Consider the following 13,555-nt stretch of genomic DNA (forward strand, 5'->3'; position numbering starts at 1 on the left):
TCGTTCCAGATGGCGATAATAGATACAATGAAACACACAACATTGCAGCACAGAAAAAGGCCCCTTCAGCCCTTCTAGTGTTACCTGCAAATTTACTGATCCAATTTTCAACATTATCATCCAGATCATTGATATTTATGACAAACAACAATGGTCCTAGGCACACCACTAAAGGTAAAGGTTCCATTATTGTCACATAATACTAATTTAGAATGTAACATACATGAAATTCTTTAACCTTTGTCTACCATAAGGCAGAGAGTCACCACTTTGTCCATCACCCCTCACAGAAACACACAACACCAGGTGTAACCAGGCAGTCTTCCCTCCAAGTACTGACCAGTCCTGAGCCTGCTTAGCTTCCGAGATCAGACCACCTATCCCACAAAGTCTGCAGACTGAGAAGCAGACTTCTCCTATCCAGCCATTATCGAATCTCGTTCGTAACTTCAACATAAACACCTCGTGTTTCAATCTTCCTTACTAACCTCCTATGTCGAATATTGTCAAAGGCCTTACGAAAGTCCATTCAAACAATATCCACAGCTTTTCCTTCATCAACTTTCCTGGTAACCTCCTCAAAAACTCTATCAAATTGGTTAAATACGATCTACAACACACAAAGCCACGTCGACCATCCCAATTAAGTTCTTGGCTATCCAAATGATTGCATATCCAATCTATTAGAACACTTTCCAATAAATTACAAACTACTGACTTCAAACTCACCGGCCTATAATTTCCAGGGTTACCTTTGGAGCCTTTTTAAAACAACAGAACAACATGAGCTACCCTCTAATCCTTCGGCACCATACCGGAGGCCAAGAACATTTTAAATATTTCTGGAGAGTCCCTGGAGTTTTTACACTAGCCTCCGTTAAGGTCTGAAGGAATACCTTGTCAGGCCCTGGGGATTTATACACCCTTATTTGCTTAAATCTGTATAGGTTCCATTATCTCACCGCTCGATTTCCTTACTTCCCTCAACTCTGTGCCCATTTCTGAGTGAATACTGATGAATAAAAAACATTTAAGACAGTGGTTCCCAACCTTTTTCTTTCCACTCACATAGCACCTTAAGCAATCCCTTACTGATCACAGAGCACCGATGGCATAGGGATTACTTGAAGTGGTATGTGAGTGGAAAGAAAAAGGTTGAGAACCACTGATTTAATATTTCCCCCACCTCTTTTGCCTTCATACATCGCTGACCACTCTGATCTTCAAGGGGGCCAATTTTGTCCCATACTATCCTTTTGCTCTTCATATACCTATAGAAACCCTTAGATTTTTCTTTCACATTATCTGCAAAGGAATCTTGCCTTCTTTGGTTCCAGGAGAATTTGTATCAGGCTCACGAGGACAGGAGGGGGTGCCTGCAGCGGTCCTAAGCAAGCTCCATGAGAAACTTAGTTCTTTAGCGCCCATTTGGACAACTCAGTCAGCCCACGTCCTATAAACCCCAAAACTTGCAGGATTGCAGGTACATTTTTGTACAGAAAGGAGCACACCAAGCACTATACCAGTGTCCATATGAGGGTCCCTTCAAGGTACTAAGACGCAATGGTTCGATGTACATTTTGGACATCAGAGGAAGCATTTGCAAATGTCCGACTCAAACCTGCCCATCCGGATCTGGATGGACCTCTTTTGGTTCAGGCAGGAAATTGACCTGCATTCAATGCATCACTGATGATGTTACTTCCAGCCCATGTGACAGAAGCAGTGATGTATACACGCCCAGCATGCAAGCCTGGAGGAGTCAGTCTTGCATTTGACTCCACAACGTGTACATCGACTTCCCTGCATATACATCAATTCAACAAAGTGTACAATGATTCCACAATGTGTACACTGATGACTATAGTAGCTCAATATAGAATATTTCACTATACCTGAACACATTTGACAAACTCCATGGCATCCAATCCTTTTACAGTATGGGAGTCCCAGTTAATATGTGAAAAATTAACCTCTCCTACTATTCTATTGTTTCCTGCAGCTATCTGTTATCTCTCTAGATTTGCTCCTCCAATTCCTGTTGACTATTGATTGGTATATAACACAATCCTTTGAGTGTGGTCATACGTTTCCCATTCTTCAGATCCACCCATATAGCCTCAGTAGATGAGCCCTCTGCTCTGTCCTGCCTGGGCACAGCTGTGATTTGTTTTTCCCTAATGAGCAATGCCACTCCTTCTCCTTTCTCCCCCCACCTCCCATTCTATCGCATCAAAAGCAACAGAAGCCCGGACGGAACATTGAGCTGCTAGTCCTGCCCCTCTTGCAACCAAATTTCACTAATTGCCACAATGTCATAATTCCATTGGCCAATCCATGGTCTAAGTTTGCCTGCTTTTGCTACAATGCTCCTTGCATTGAAATAGATGCATCTTAGATTGGCTAAGTTTTTACCTAAGCTGATTCATATGGATCAAACAGGTTTCATAAAGAATAGATATGCTTCGGATAATATTTTACGTGTGATTAGTTTGATTAATAGATTTCGACAATCTTCAGACCATCTGATGGTGATATCTTTAGATGCCGAAAAAGCGTTGGATAGAGTTGAGTGGAATTTTCTGTTCAAAGTTTTGGAGAAATTTAAGTTTGGTCCTCTTTTTATTGGTTGGATTAAGGCTTTATATAGTAAACCGGTAGCTAGAGTATTGATGAATGGTTTGATTTCGGAACCGTTTAAACTGACCCGATCTACTCGTCAAGGTTGTCCTTTATCACCAGCTTTGTTTGCGTTGGTGATTGAACCTTTGGCACAGTTGATAAGAGAATACACAGATACAGGGTATGAAAGTTTTAGATAAGGAATATAAAATTAATTTATTTGCTGATGATGTATTGGTGTTCCTAACAAATCCAGCTCAATCACTTTTGCATTTGAAGGAGTGTTTGATGCAATATGGACGTCTTTCTGGATATAAAGTTAATTGGGGAAAAAAGCGAAATATTACCGGTGAGTGAAGGAGATTATTCAGCTTATAAAAACATTCTTAATTTTAAATGGACAGATCGAATTAAGTATTTGGGTATAATCATGGATGTTAATTATTTGCAGACGATGCCGCTTTAGTTGCCCATTCAGAGCCAACTCTCCAGCACTGAAACTGCCAAAATGTTTGGCCTGGAAGTCAGCCTGAAGAAAACTGAGGTCCTCCATCAGCCAGCTCCCCACCATGACTACCAGCCCCCTCACATCTCCATTGGGCACACAGAACTCAAAACGGTCAACCAGTTTACCTACCTCGGCTGCACCATTTCATCTGATGCAAGGATTGACAAAGAGATAGACAATAGACGCGCCAAGGCAAATAGCGCCTTTGAAAGACTACACAAAAGAGTCTGGAAAAACAACCACCTGAAGAAACACACAAAGATCAATGTGTACAGAGACGTGTGACCTGCTCTTACTATTTGTGCTTATGTACTATCTCTCCAATTAATTTTGGAATGTTGGGCTTGACATCAACTATCAGGAAGTTACCATTAACCAGTTTCTATTTATTTATTTTACACACACACACAGATGCTGTACACTCAGCAGGTCACACAGCATGCATAGAAAGTAAGGCAGTTTTGGCCCTGATCCCTTCATCAGGAGTGGAGAGGTGCACCTTTTGTTGCATGCCTTAATTCAAGATTAATTTGTGCATTTTCAATTTGCAGTCATGGAAACTGCCTATCCATTCAAACTAAAATGGGATTTGTGAAATTTTGGCTGCATACAGCTTGGCTCACTCTTACTCACCGGCTCCATGCTTCTTGATATTTAAAGTTAAACCAGCTCAATATCTGTGCGCAACTGTTCAAAAAAAAAACTCAAAACATTTTATCCCACTATTCCCCATTTTTTACCTCCTATTCAGTTCCTACATTATTGGTGATGCAGCAATCACAGTATTTTACAGCCCATACAATTAGTGGCAGAGGAATAGCAAAAACTGTGGGGGATAGAAATCTGAAATAGAAGAAAATGCAGGCACTTTACAAATGAGACAGTCTTGAGAGCAAGAAAGTTATGGCTTATGATCTTTCACAGACACAGGGCAAGTGATAATGGCGGTATCAGTTAGATGAAAGAGTGAGGGGGTGGGGAAGAGAAGAAACAGATTATCTACGTTAGGGTGATGACCAAGTGAATACAGACGACAGTTGCTGTCATCTAAATGAGGATGTAAAAACTTGGTAATTATAAATCTGTCTGGAGCTGAATATCAAAGGAAAAGAGTCATGCTGGAACTATGAAATGTGGAACATAACAATCAAGATAAAATCATGGGAAAGATATTCAGTTTATCAGGCAGCATCTGCAAAGGCAAAAAAATTGAGTAAATGCTGCAAATTGATGACACATCAGAACTGGCCCATAGCCCCTTTCACACTTGCTTCCCACTAAATTGGCTGTTCAGTGTCCTGGGATAGGAATGGGGGTTTGGCTTTTCACACGACTACTCCTAACTGGTACACTCAATGCTTTCATTCTTGTAAGGAGCCATCCCCGGGGTTAAGACTGTTCTACCTTCTACCAGTGACGTAATGACGCATCGAGCCCTAAATCCTGATCATTGTCTTATGATCTTATATTTGAACAAAATTAATAATCTCCAATTATAACATAATTAAGCTTTATGTACAGCACAGTATGAGCCCTTCAGCTCCTGTTGTTGTTGTGATGACTGATACGAACTATTATAAGGGACTGTGGGAAAGTGCTAGCAATAAATAGTAACAGCGGACAATTTTTAAACAGGTGGGAAAGTTGGTAGCACTCAATTTATATAGCATAGGGAAGTTTGTAGTGCTCCAGTGCACAATTTATATAGCATGGGAAAGTTGGGAGCACTATTGTGTACAATTTATAAATAACGTGGTGTTGTGCGTCGAATGACCCAAAGACTTGTTAGCTCAAACCAAGGCTTTAATCAGCAAAAGATTGGAGCGTATTACAGTACGGTCGACCCGTCCAGACTGACCTGGGTCCGGTTAGGAGCAGCCCTTTATGACCTGCCAGTAGGCGTGACTACAACTCTCAGCCAATCACAACAACTACAAGCAAATATTTTCATTGGTGTTAGTATCCTGTACTATCACACGTGGGGAAAAGTGATAGCGAATCTGCCCTCCCAGAATTCCATGTGGCAGAGAAAGGGCTGTATGCTCGCTGCATGCACGGAGTATTCATGGAGGGGTTTCTCTGCCACAGCGCATTCTGGAAGTCAGATCCACCATTGCTCCCCCCCACAATCTTTATAAATTGTCTACTATTGCTATTTATTTCCTCTCTTTCTTCTGCTGCAACTTTACCATGGCAAAGTTTATACTTTTATTTAATCTTTTCTTCCTTCATGTTCCTGCATGCAAAAACTTGGGTCATTTCAATCCCACAATGCAATTACCTGTTTCATGACGTCACTTGATGCTGGCATTGAGCTGATTTTGCTTTCACTCTAGACACTTTAAAGGCTGATTGGCAGTTAATTCTTGGGATCACTTGAAAGTGTGAAATAGCCTTTGAAATAGTCTTTGAAATAGCCAATGCTACTTCATCCTTTTTGGCTGTCTCAGTCAAATCATCTTCAAGTTCTATTCTGTCACCTGTGACAATTTTGCGTAATGTCCCTGTTGGTTCAATGGACCTAATACCCATAGCTTTGTTTCAGGAACACACCAATTAAAATTTTTAAATCTTCATATGATCCTTGATTCTCATCTGCTTTTACTTTGAACAAAAATGAGATTCTGTACAGTAAGGTTCTACAGGTGCATAAACTTCCATTACACACAATGCTCCTGTTCGAAGGTGTAATTTAAAATCCATTTTACCACATCTGCTGAGCCCAACGTGTGTAATGCTGCACATTAAATAGTTAAAATAATCATGTGCCTTAATCTTACTTTGTTGGGTTGTTTATACTATACTACTGTTTAGCACAAGCATATTGCAGATTTGATGGGGCCAGTCTTAACTTTTCTTTAAATCCCGTTAAGTCAGGGCTCAATATTTTTGTTGAAAGTAAAATGCATTAATAATATAAATTCTCCATCAGGGTCATTCAAAAAGGTACAACTTAAAAACATGATATTTTCTGACAATATCCAAGCAACCATTAAGAAAACATACAATATGTAAAACCTGATCTGCTGTTGGACATACCTTAATGAGATTAGCCCCTCCTTTTTCTGATCCGATATGAAATTTCTTTTCAGATGTCTGGAATGCCAATAACTCTTTTGTAACTCCAAGATGACCCTCCAGAATTGTTTCTTCAACACCAGTTTCACTAGTTCTCTTCACCTCATCCTAACATTTTAGAAAAAGATCAAACATTGAAATTTAAATTCAAAATGTGCAACATTAAGCCTTTGTGGGCCATTGGTTGTACTATCCAAAATGGGCTTGAAATACAATTTATCAAGTTTAAGATTGCACACTTTTTTCAGTCTTGTGACAAAGTTTAACTTCTGCAGATAGATGAGCTCTATTGTTTTTTTTGCAACATAATTTTGAGCAACAAATCTAAGATTCACAATTCACTGCTAAGGAAATACGCTCTGTGAGAGTATTTTGCACAAGTGACAAATCAACACATGATTTCTTTGAAAAGAACAGTTCTCAGCACTATTTGAGAAGAGCAGAATTTTCAGGAGGTCCATTCTATATTCCTCTGCAGTCAAATTATATAAACAAATTACTTGATTATTCACCATTTATTATCAAAAAATAATTAAGATTTCACGAGGGGGAATGGGTGGAGCGTCAACCTGTCCACATCAATGACATTGGAGTGGAGATAGTAGATCAGTTCAAGTTCTTGTGAGTAAATATTTCCTTTGACTTGACTAATCACTTTGATGCAACAATCAACAAACCATATCCACATCTCAACTTCTTAGAAGGCGAAGGAAGTTTGTCGTTCTCCCTATGTTCCTTGTCAATTTCTTCAGATGCACTGTAGAAAACATCCCAGCTGGATGCATTTGAGCATGGCATGTGAGCTACTCTAAGATTGAAAGAAGGTGCAGAACACCACACAAACCTTTTCCATCAAAATCCATTCATAGCTCACTGCCTCAGAAAGGCAGTCAACATGCTGATGGACTAATCCACACATGAGGGAGAAGGTTCAAGAGTGTGAAACTGCGTACCAGGCTCAAATACCTTTTCTTTTCCCAGATATTAGGCTCCTCAATGAACTCCACAACCGTGCTCACATGCTACTCTTGCACTAATTGATCTTATCACTGTAACATTTCACACTGTAATATGCTCTTGCTCTTCTACTTTGTATTGCTGCTTGCATATCAAAGTTGACTTGATGGGTTTCACATGGAATTAAACTTTCTCACTGTACCAGATATAACATGACAATAACCATGAGCTTGAATAAGAAAAGTTAAAACAAAAAGTAAAAACAAATTAAAAGCTTGAATAGGAATCAGCTCTGTTCACAATGGCTTACAGTTGCCTATAGTAAATAACCACATTACAAATCTAACTCAGAAGTTAATAAGTACTTAGCAATGTGCTTAGGATGCCAGAATGATAATATAAGTGCACATAATCCTTTCTAATAAATGACTATTACCCAAAGGCAAATGATCCTGAGTTAAGCACTACATATAAGCTCAGAGTGGAACCGAGGGTATGGAAGCAAATAAGGTTGGATGACAAGAGAAAAAACAACTCCATCAAAGTGAAATCTTAGAAATATAGAACCATTTGCCATCATTCTTCATCATCAGTAAGAAAATAATTGGCTGTCTCTCTTTCAAAAAAGTCAAATTTTCACTTCTGCTCAGTGGTCCACTGTTCACCCTCAAATGTGGAAAAATATTTGAATGTTCTCAAATCAGACTGAACTTTTGATATCACAACAGGCGATGATCAAGAACAAGAGACAAAATTCAATAAATAAAGTGCTCTGTATACTTATGACAGAAAATATCAACAATTTCCACTTAACATTTTTTTAAAAAATGTAAAATTTTACTCACTCTAATCCTTTTGAGCCAGTCAATTTCATTGTTGAGGAGAACTTCTGCATTAGGCAGGTTAATATTACTGTTGTATGCGTAATTTAGCAGATGTCTTAAAAGAATGAAGTAATCTGCTGAATGCTTTGCTCTCTCTCTTGCGGTACTCTGGCAGCAGGAGAACAAGTACAAATTAAATGCAATAAACTTCAATACCGCTGAATAAAATGTCAGTTAAAAGAACTGCATTAACATTTATTGTTTATTGAACAGATGGATTCCACAAAACAGTTTGTCCTCTTTGGTTTAAAAATCAAAATTAAACTGATATAATCAGAGTTCTTTATAAAGTCTTGAAAAGTTGCTTACTGCTAATACTGTGAAGAGCAGGGTAATAAAGAAAAGCAGTGGTCGATGTCCCATGCAGCATCTGGTCGCCATAAGAAAAAACTGCTCTTGAGCCATCTGCCTAACTGCTCTGTAACATTAAAAGAATTGGATTTTAGTTTCAATCAGCATTGCATCTGAATTTTAACAAATTATTTCAAAGGCTTTGTCATTTTTATTCTTCAATTTCTTTACACTTTTTTCTGTGGCTCCAGTTAACAAGAAAGTGGGTTGATCCCTTTGTCTCTATTTAGCAGCTTCAGTGTAAAGTAGTGATTTCCAAAGTGGGTGCTGCTGGTCTCCTGTGGGTGGTGGAAAGATGCAAGGGGGCAGTGAGGGAAAAGGGAGCGTTCTGAACCTTCAGTCTTGTTATTATTCACTTTACTGCAAAGTTTAATGAAGAAGCCAGTGCAGTAATATTCTGGCCAAACTTGGGGTGGCAGTACCGAGCAAAATAAATGGCAACAAAATATTATTGCAAGACCTGGTCTTGGTGGCCATCATGTTATATTAGCATCACTAACCCCTCTCTCAGCACCACCATCTCCTCCCTTCCTCCCTCAGCTCTGCCACTAATCCCCCCCACCCTGCTCAGCGCCATCACAAACTGACCCCACCCTGCTCAGCAACGCCACTAACAGTCCCCATCTTGCTCAGCGCCACCACTATCCCCCAACCCCGTTCAGCGCCGCCACTACCCCCCCACCCCGTTCAGTGCCGCCACTACCCTTCCACCCCACTCAGGGCCGCCACCAACCCTCCCACCCCATTCAGCGCCGCCACCAACCCTCCCACCCCACTCAGCGCTGCCACCACCACCCCCTCCCAGTGCTGTTGTATGGGAGAGGGGCACTCAGGATGTTCCTTGGAGGCCAAGGGGGCGGCAGACCAACAAAGTTTAGAAACCACTGGCATAAACAATGAAGAAGGCAGGTGTTCCATGAAAAAATGCTGGGTTTGGTCCCGCTGGATTGTACGGCTTGGGGGGTGGAGGGGGGTGGCGAAGAGAAGGTTAAGAAGGAAAAATTTGTCCATAGAAATGTAGCAAAGAGATGACCTAAAGTGTACCTCAAAGATATTTTGGAGGGAAATCTTAAGTGAAGGGCAGACACAAAGGAAAATACAGCAAAATAACATCCTTCCAGGAAACAAGTTGAGAAATGGTGGAATTGAAATAGCCGGAGGCTCATAGCAGATATAGAAAGTGAATGGAATAGACAAACTTTCAGCTTAGGAATGAGAGAGCAGGGAGAACAGAAGGTACCATTTGAATGCAAGCAGCACCACCAATGGAGTCAACAATGCAACAGAAAAACTGTTGAGGGAAGGGCCCTGAATCGGACTCAGTCAAGGATTATTCAATATACCCATAAAAAGAAACAGGTGTACATTGGACCCTTGTGAATTCCCATAGTTTTGCCTTTGACTTGGAGTGAGTGAAATTCAAGGAATATCATTAAGAAAGATCAACCTGATAAAGATAAGCAATGGTGGAAGGAGAATAGCTGGTTTTTTTTGTCACGTAAATGAAGGATCCACATCTAGCACAAGATGAGCTTCCAGTTGCCTAGTTGCACCCAGTTCTTCTCAACAAAGGATGCCAAATCCTTTCTGATCTTTATTCCAAACTAGTATGGACTGAAAGTCTCGGGGTCACTTTTCCCGAAGAAGGGCCAGACAATCATGACATACAATCTTAAATTAGCCCATTTTATTAAAATTACATTAAAAATGTTACAACTTCCAACTATTTTCTAATCTGTCCTAAGTGAAAATCATTTTAATGATTAATGTCATTTCTTCAAAATGACAAACAACTATCTCAGGTTCACAAAGTGATCAAAATCACCTAAATTGATTTTTCACCATCAAATTTTTTTTAAAGAGATATGAAATCTCAAAATTTTAAGAGGACCAATATTTGATTTATTTTTCAAATTTATCAATTATGCATTCAAGTTTGCAATGCCAAGCAAATTCTGTCCTGCCTGCATATTTCTGATTTTTTTTCTTCATGGTCGACGAGCCACTTAATTCAATATTCAAACGGATTATTAGACTTTCCTTGTACTGTACAGGCGCCTTTCCTTTTATCTGGAATTCCAAAAACTGGCACTTTTTTCAGTAGATGACATCTGTTCATCAAAGATGAAGTTTGGCACCAAACATGACCCAACACAACCCTCACTCAACTCTCGTGTATCCCATTGCATTCCTCCGAATTGCTTATACAGATACCTGTCCTGCGTCGCTGCACTTTTAGTTGGCCCAGCGGCAATGGCAGATCAGTGGCCATCATTGCTACCCATAAGCCTCCACGCAGCTAAAACCTCTGTACCAACGCCAATGCAGGGGAACTGAGAAGGAGGTCATTCCCCAGGCGTTGGTACAGCAAGGGGGCGAGGGGGAGATACAGCAGCGCGACTCAGTCGGGCAAGAGAGGCAGCGCAATTCGGGCTGGCGTAGGAGGATGAGACGGCAGCGCGAATCGGGTGGGGGTGGGGGGTGGATGCAGCAGTGTGACTCGGGCGGGCTTAAAAGGACAGAAATAAAAATGATTCCAAAATCTGGAAGTTTCCGAACAACAGCAGATGTCCGGTCCCGATGATCCCGGATAAAAGGTTAGGCTCCTGTGCTTAAAAACTTAATTCTTGCCCTCTTGTGCAAATGCATTTCAAGTAATTATCAGCACTACAGCTGATTGCCTCTACACAGGTTTAATTTTAAATATTCAATTTCCTTGTATCTTTACAAATGAACTGACTGTTCATCAGTAAACCCATCATCTTGGTCAAAATTTCTTCAGGTACAAGGTATGGAAGTCTGAATCCTGCAACTTTAAGTTCAGGAACAGTTTTTTCCACAGCAGCTGTCAGGCTCCTGAACCTCTCCGAACTATCTGAACTATAAACTGTTTTGTGACCACCACAAAAATCTGTCAACCTGATCAAAATAGTGTTTTTATGTTAACTGAAACTGTGAACATTCATCCATGCTTTTGCATTTATTACTTTTTTGTCTTGATATAGTGTGCTAATTTAATCGAAACACACTATAGTTGATGTGCGACTGCGGCATGGAACAACTTCAGTGCATCTGTATTTTACACTTCCATGAAATATTAAATGAGGCAAAATAGTGAATCAGGTATTATAACGTAATGATTCCCTCAATTCCTCCATCTCTGCAACAGCTTCTCCCAGGATGAGGTTTTCCATTTCATGACATCAGAGATTTCCCTCTTGTTTAGAAAATGTGACTTCCCTTTTGCCATTAACTTAGCCCTCGCATCTCCTCTATTTCTCCACACATCTACCCTGGACACATCCCCCAACATAAACAGGAAGCCCCTCTTACCTACCACCCCACCAGTCTACACATCCAACATTATTCTCCACAATTTCTGTCATCAATAAAGGGATCCCACTACATGAACATCTTCTCCTCCCTGCATTCCATCTGGATTGATCCCTCTGCAAACTCCCTTATCTACTCATCCCTTCCCACCAATCACACAACTGCTACCTACCATGTGATTGCAAGAAGTGCTGCACTTGCACTTGTATCTCCTCCCTCATCACTATCTGGGGTCCAAACAATTCTTCCAAGTAAAGCAACATTTCACCTGTGAATCTGTAGGAGTCATGTACTGCATCCGGTGCTCCCGATTTGGCCTCCTCCCCAATGGGAAGATGGGATGCTGTCTGGGAAATTATTTCGTCGAGCACCTTCACTCAGTCCGCTGCAACAGCAAGGACCTCCCCATGGTCAACCACTACAATTCCACCCTTTGTCACACTGACACATCTGTTCAATGTCTCAAGTACTGCTAATTCAAGGCCAGCTGTAAATTGAAGGAACAACACCTTATATTCTGTTTCGGACGTCTATAACCAGACAAAATCAATATCCACTTATCGAATTTCCATTAACACCTTTCTTCTGGTCTCTCCTTTTTCTCCAGTCTCCCTTCTTTATATGAGAGAGCGAACTTTGCCCTGTTCCCATCACTTCTAAGCTTATTTCTCTGTCACCCTCCCACCTGTATCCACCTAATACCTCTTACCTGTTTGCCTGTGTTTCCCCCCACCTGGCTGATTTTCAGCACTCCTGGAGAGGGGCTCAGGCATGATGAGTTAACTGCCTTTTACTTATTATGAATGTTACACGATCTGCTGAATTTCTCCAGAACTTTTGTGTATAGATTAGCTGATATCCAGTACTCTATTCTACCCCAGCTGGCAGATATACTTACTTGCTGTGACAGTGGAGCAGCAAATCAATTATGAAGGTCTGCCATGCCTTTTCTTTACTAAGTGTATCGAGGGCCATTGGAACTAGTGCAAAGCACAGTGTCATCACCTCCAGTGCTTCACAGCAAACATGCTCATCTTCAGAATCTGGCTCACTTCCTGCATTTGTCTTCAAATACAAGAAAATTCAATTTAAGGCAAGATTTTATTTCTGGAAAAGTAACACATTTTAATTTTCAAAAAAGCTACTTTTGAGTGATGAAATGATTTTTAGAAATATTTTACTTCCTTCCACCACGACAAAATAATAAAAAATATTGAAAGGATAAAATGAAACAAATAATAATAATAAATTACCTGCTTTTTTTCTAAATTAAATATAGTTCAATGCATTTGACATACACTTCCCCAAATTTCTAACGTATTTTTGCTATTAACTCATTAATTTCAAGATGCACTGGAAAAAGCACATTGCAATGATTTTTTAAAAATATCAACTAATCTGATGGATAACTTTTGTTTGATGTATTCATTATTCATCAGTACAAAAAGAAAATATCTTGCATCAAAACAATAAATCACCCTGTTAACATAGAAACATAGAAGATAGGAGCAGGAGTAGGTCATTCGACCCCTCGAGCCTGCTCCACCATTCAACGAGATCATGGCTGATCTTAAAGTTCAGTACCCCATCCCCGCCTTCTCTCCGTAACCTTTAATACCCTTATATTGAAGAAATATATCTAATTCCCTCTTAAATATATTTAATGAACCTGCCTCTACTGCCCTCTGTGGCAATGAATTCCACAGATTCACCACCCTCTGGGTAAAGAAATTCCTCCTCATCTCAGTACTAAATGGTTTGCCTATTATCCTCAAACCATGGTCCCGGGTTCTGGATTTTCCCATCATTGGAAACATCCCAT

General features: G+C 40.2%; 1 protein-coding gene across 12 annotated transcripts in view; it reads right to left on the reverse strand.

Moving 5' to 3' along the window:
• Nucleotides 1-13,555, reverse strand: part of usp9 (ubiquitin specific peptidase 9) — a 263,780-nt gene that overhangs the window by 62,264 nt on the left and 187,961 nt on the right. For all 12 annotated transcript variants that reach the window (XM_069889325.1, XM_069889327.1, XM_069889332.1 and 9 more), the window contains 4 exons: nucleotides 12,632-12,798; nucleotides 8,359-8,467; nucleotides 8,011-8,157; nucleotides 6,170-6,316 (listed from right to left, as the gene is read on the reverse strand). In XM_069889325.1, the coding sequence (XP_069745426.1) occupies nucleotides 6,170-6,316; nucleotides 8,011-8,157; nucleotides 8,359-8,467; nucleotides 12,632-12,798 (570 nt within the window). The remainder of the gene's footprint in view (nucleotides 1-6,169; nucleotides 6,317-8,010; nucleotides 8,158-8,358; nucleotides 8,468-12,631; nucleotides 12,799-13,555) is intronic.

The sequence above is a fragment of the Narcine bancroftii genome, chromosome 7 (genome assembly GCF_036971445.1).
Source record: "Narcine bancroftii isolate sNarBan1 chromosome 7, sNarBan1.hap1, whole genome shotgun sequence".
NCBI classification, from domain to species: Eukaryota; Metazoa; Chordata; class Chondrichthyes; order Torpediniformes; family Narcinidae; genus Narcine; species Narcine bancroftii.